This window comes from Vespa mandarinia, chromosome 18 (assembly GCF_050613455.1).
Source record: "Vespa mandarinia isolate Hongniang chromosome 18, ASM5061345v1, whole genome shotgun sequence".
NCBI lineage: Eukaryota > Metazoa > Arthropoda > Insecta > Hymenoptera > Vespidae > Vespa > Vespa mandarinia.
In genome coordinates, this window is record NC_140827.1 from 1,905,001 (window position 1) to 1,910,945 (window position 5,945).

The 5,945-nt window shown below is 29.0% G+C and overlaps 1 protein-coding gene across 1 annotated transcript in view; it reads right to left on the reverse strand.

Annotated features, from left to right (window-relative positions):
- Nucleotides 1–5,479, reverse strand: part of CSP2 (chemosensory protein 2) — an 11,725-nt gene extending 6,246 nt beyond the window's left edge. Inside the window, exon 1 of the mRNA XM_035874761.2 lies at nucleotides 4,847–5,479. Within this exon, the coding sequence (XP_035730654.2) occupies nucleotides 4,847–4,864 (18 nt within the window). The 5' untranslated portion in view covers nucleotides 4,865–5,479. The remainder of the gene's footprint in view (nucleotides 1–4,846) is intronic.
- Nucleotides 5,480–5,945: the final 466 nt, after the last annotated feature.

Genomic DNA, 5,945 nt, shown 5'->3' on the forward strand with positions numbered 1-5,945 from the left:
CATTTAATTGCATTTTATCGATGGATTAACATCGATAAAACGAGGACGCACGTATTGATCGGTACTTAATTTTTATCTTACGAATTGTTACGAAAATCGTGACCGCAATTGCGCACCTGCGGTCCTTTTTTTTTTCTTTCTCCTTTTTTTTTTTTTTTTTTTTTTTGCACAATGGAAAAGAGAAAGGTACGACGAAAAATGCGATCAATAATTGGCATTGTTTGGTACAAAATGAAAAATGAAAATCATCGCTTACGACACGTTAGAAAGGACAGCTAGGATAAATCGAATAAATCGTTTTTACGAATTGGAAAAGAAAAAAATTGAAAAAAAAAAGAAAAAAGAATTGAAAAAAAAGAACGACCGCAAATTGCGCTTCGTGTAATAATAAAATAATAATAATAATAATAATAATAATAATAATAATAATAATAATAATAATAATAATAATAATAATAAAATAAAATCAATAATTGCATCGATGGATCGATGATTATTTACAACGTAAAGTAGGGATGTATCAAATACACGTACTTTTTTTATGAATCGAAAGATACGCAACTGCAAATGCATTTCTACGATGAAAAGAAAGACAGGATCGATAATTATTGCATCGATATAATGAATCATAGCTTACAGTCTAATTAAACCGGATTTTTTTTTTTTCGAGAGTTGGAGAATATATACATGTTATTGTTGCAATTGTATAAAATTTGTATAAAAAAAAAAAAAAAAAAAAAAATAAATAAAAAAAAGAAAAAAAAAAAGAAAAAAGAGAGAGAGAGAGAGAAAAGAAAAAAAAAATAGAATCAATGTCCTCGTTCTTTTTGTAAGTCCAAAGCGGTGTCGAATAAAATTATTCATTTTTTAATTAAGCCATCTATCGTATATCGTATAATTAAATCCTTTGTTCTTTTTTTTTTTTTTTTTGAAACACCGAATAGATTTAGCCGTTATTATTCTTTTTTGAAAGCGTTAATCAACACGGAGATTTATTTGTTCTTTCTTCTTTTTTCTTTTCTCTCTATTTTTTTCTTTTTTTCTTTTTTTTTTTTTTTTTTTTTTTTTTTCCTTTGTACACTAAATCATATCCACGTGAATCTTGCAGGTGAAAAAAATTGTTATTATGTAAAGACACATACTCGAGTAATTGAATGAACTAAATGAAGAATAGAAAAAAAAAATGACGTATGAATAAATTCACACGTTCTCATTTGTGTCAATAAATTTTTTGAGTTTTATACTATAAATTATTTTTCTCGATAGATTTTCAAAGAGAATCTTTTTCTTTTACTTTTTTTTTTTCTTTTTTCTTTTTTTTTTTCTTCGTCCGTTTCACATTTTCAAATATCGTGGATTAATTTTGCACATATTCAAATTTAGACATTTTTATTTTGAATTTGAAATTGTCGAGGTTAATTTAAAAAAAAAAAGAAAAACTTGTTAATAGATCTTCCTTTTTCTCTCTCTCTCTTTCTCTCTCTCTCTCTTTCTCTCTCTCTCTCTCTCCCTCTCTCTTTCAATCTTTCTCTAAAATTCTAAATCAACGTTGAATATAAAATTTCTAAATATTTTTAAATCATAAATGAGTATGAAGATGCAATTATTTATTTTTTCTTTTTTTTTTTTTCAACAAAAAATCATTAAAATAATTCATATAATTGCACGCGAATATTTAAATCTTCACGTTCTGACTTTGAGTGAAATTGTAAATTTTACTTTTTAACATTTTTTTGTTTTTTTTTTTCCGCAATAAATCTAAAGAATCTTCCTTTACACATTTTTCCAAAAAATTCTAAATTCAATGTCAAACGAATGTATTATTTTTCATTAATAGTTCGATATCACGTAATCATCATTTCTATCATAATTTTCTTTAATTTTCTTTTCCTTTTCCTTTTTTTTTTTTTTTTTTTTTTTTTTTTTAATATTAATACGAATAAATTTACACGTATTAATTTACTTTACAAATCATGAATGTGCATCAAGATAAGATTTTTTTTCTCTTTCTCCCTTTCTCCCTTTCTCTCTCTCTCTCTCTCTCTCTCTCTCTCTCTCTCTCTCTCTCTCTCTCTCTCTCTCTCTCTCTCTCTCTCTCTCTCTCTCTTATATTTTCTTTTTCTTTTTTCTTTTTTCTCTTTTACATCGCATCATATTCACACGAGTCTTGAAGGTGCAAAAAAGTGAGAGAAAAAAAAGGAAAAGGTTATCAAGTATACACACAGGACACATATACACACAGCACACATATACACACAGCACATATACAAACAGACACATATACACACAGCACATATACACACAGCACATATACACACAGCACACATATACACACAGCACATATACACACAGCACACATATACACACAGTACATATACAAACAGACACATATACACATAGACACATATACACACATACAAGATGTATATGTGGACGCGCACACATAAATACGAGATATATATATATATATATATATATATATATATATATATTTATGGTGCACGCATATATATATATACACGAGCAATAGAGAACTAAATGAAAAATGGAATAGAGAGAAAATGTGCCGATGTTATCGCGCCTTCGTACGGACAACAGACATTGCCTTGGCATTTTCTACGAAGCGTAACGAAAGTGCATGCGAGTAAGTACCCACAGATCGTGTCGTGCACTTTCAACGAGACGTCATTACGATGCTTTTACGTTATACGTATTTTATGAACTTGTTTCAATTACACACACGTAGTTTCATTCTCACAGAAAATTCATAGACAGATAGACTGATAGATAGATAGATAGATCGATGGATCAATGAATTGATTGATCAATAGATCGATGAATCGATCGATCGATCCATTGAAGACAAGAGACGGACAGTAGCGTTTTATTACACTTGCACTTCGGTTACATTGTTTGCTTTATGAAAGAATAGCAAAAGAAAATTTTTCTTTATTATATATGTGTATATATATATATATGTATATATATAATATATATAAATGTATATATACAATGTTCCTTGTAAAACAATCGTCGAATACTCATCTATTTCTTATAACCTTGTGTGTGTGTATGTAGATAGATAGATAGAAAAAGAGAAAGAGAAAGAGAAAGAGAGAGAGAGAGAGAGAAGAAGAAAGAGAAAGAGAGTATATTTCTGAAACGATAAATCGAACTATCGGTTCAAAGTGCAAACACTTTCGATCTCTCGATTTTGCAATACAATAACGATATTTATCGTCTTTCTATCGTCCTACTTTCTCGGAACGTTCTGAAAATGTGAATCACTTGGTAGATGCTTGAAAATATTCTCTACGTTTCTATGAGATCGTGATTTCAACTCAACGAGTTTCTAAATAAATAAATAAATAAATAAATGAATAAATAAATAAATAAATAAATGAATATATGTATATATGTGTATTTCTCTTTTTTTTTTTTTTTTCTTTTTTTTTCTTTTTTCTTTTCTCCAAATCAAGGTATAATTTTTACATCCACTTTTCAATTTTAAATGATTACTTTTAAATTAATTTAATTTAATTCATAATATTCGATCAATCAATTAAATCTATTAGATTCAATTTAATATTTGGATATTGAAGTTATGTATTTATTATTCATTATACTCGTTCTTTCTAATTAAATTAAATTATTAAAAAAGAAAAAAAAAAAAAGAAAAAAAATAGAAACGAATTATATAAAATCGAAACTGATTGATTAGATAAGAAATTATATAAATTTTATAGAAAGATGTGGGCAAAAAAATATTATACATACACGTGTGCTCGCGTATGTGTATGTGTTTTTATATATAGAAATAAAACGAGAGAAAAAAGAGAGAGAGAGAGAGAGAAAAAGAGAGAGAGAGAGAGAGAGAGAGAAAGAGAGAGAGAGAGAGAGATAAAAGTCTAATAAAATGTTTTATACAAAATTTATATGTCTCTTCGAGACATAAAATTTGTAAATATTTGAAAATAATTAATTTTATTCATATACACATTTATTATTAAATTTATTAATTGAACTTTTGTATTTTTCCTTTCTTTCTTCCCGCTTTTTATCCTTTTCTTTTTATTAAATTATTATATTCGATTAAAACGATAAACGATGAATATTTTTTAAATGAATTAATACTTGAACACATACTATGACGTATATACTGTATATATTATAAATTCCTAACTGATTAGATAAAGAATCTACATATCTCTTTGATGGAAAAAGGAGAGAAAAACATATATATATATATACACCCACCCAACACACACACACATACACATATACACATACACACATTATATATATACACATCCGCACACATAGCATACAAACACATGACGCACGTATATGTGTATGCCGTTCATATATATATATATATATATAAAATAATATAACATACATATATACATACACACATACATACACACACATATACATAATATATATATATATATATACGAAAGAAAGAAAAGAATGGTTTAACTTGAAAAGATCGATCCCTTAGGAAAAAGAAAAGAAAGACGACCACGAAACGAATTTTCTCGTGCGAAGCGAAACAATCGCCCTCGAACGTGGCCTCCCTTGAGTAAAAAAAAAAGAGAAAGACAGAGAGAGAGAGAGAGAGAGAGAGAGAGCGAGAGAGAGAGAGAGAGAGCAAGAGTAAGAGGGAGAATAAGAGGAAGGGTCCCTTGGGGTGGGCCGAAACTTTAAATCACCCGACTAACTTCAACATATATTCGGTTCAGTACACGCACACACATACACACAAATATATATATATATATACATACATACATACACACATACACACACGTGCATTCTACCTGTTGCTCCGTCCGTCACCCACCTTGATTGTCAAGCCCATTGCGAAGGTCTCTCTCTCTCTCTCTTTCTCTTTCTCTCTCTCTCTCTTTCTCTCGTTTCTATCCTCTTCTATTCTTCTTCTTTCTAGTCCTTCACTGTCTTTGTCTTTTATATTATTGCAGCGTTTCGATTCTCTTCTTAATTGTTTCCTTTTTCTTTTTATATATATATATATATATATATATATATATATTTTTTTTTTATTTTTTTATTTTTCTGAATTCAATTCAGTTTAATACAATTCAGTTTAATTCAGTTTCACTTGCTTCTTCTCCTTCCTCCTCCTCTTTCCTCTTCTTCTTTCCCTTCCTTTTTTTTTTCTTCTTTTTTTTTTTCTTTTTTAGCATTCTTTTAGATCACGCGAGATTAATTGTTCGCTTTTTTCTTTTTTCTTTTTCTTTTTTTTTTTTTTTTTTTTTGTATGAGTGTTTTTCCCTTTTTCGATCGTCGATTTGGATATATCTCTTTTGTTCGGATTTCTTTTTCTTCTCTTTTTTTTGATCGTCCGTTCGATTCTCTCTCTCTCTCTCTCTTTTTTTCTCTCTTTCTCTCTTTCTTTTCCTCTGTCTCTAAGATCACGTCCTTTCACTGTGAAATCTCAGAACGTACTGGCACGAACGCTACGTCCACCCACTTTTCTCCCCTTCTTGCTCGATAAATACGAAAGTGGCTGTAACCGCTCGTCTACGTCACAGGCGCTCTAGTGACGTTTCGTTTAGTGATGCATCATCATTGATAATCTCTCTATGTCTCTCTTTCTCTCTCCCTTTCTCTTTGCCTTTCTCTCTCTCTCCCTCTCTCACTCTCTCTCTTTCTCTTTCTCTCGTTCTCATTCTCTTTGTCTGTCTATCTATCTCTCTCTTCTCTCTCTCTCTCTCTCTCTCTCTCTCGTTCTCTTTCTCTTTGTCTATTTATCTATCTCTCTCTCTCTTTTTCTATTGCTTTTTTCCTTTATGATTGTTTCCCTTTTTTTCATTCGTTTCAAACTAATGATCAATGTTTGCAAGTGTCAATTCTTTGTTGTTTTTTTTTTTTCTTTTTTTTTTTTTTATGACGGATATTATTTTTCATTTATTTATTCA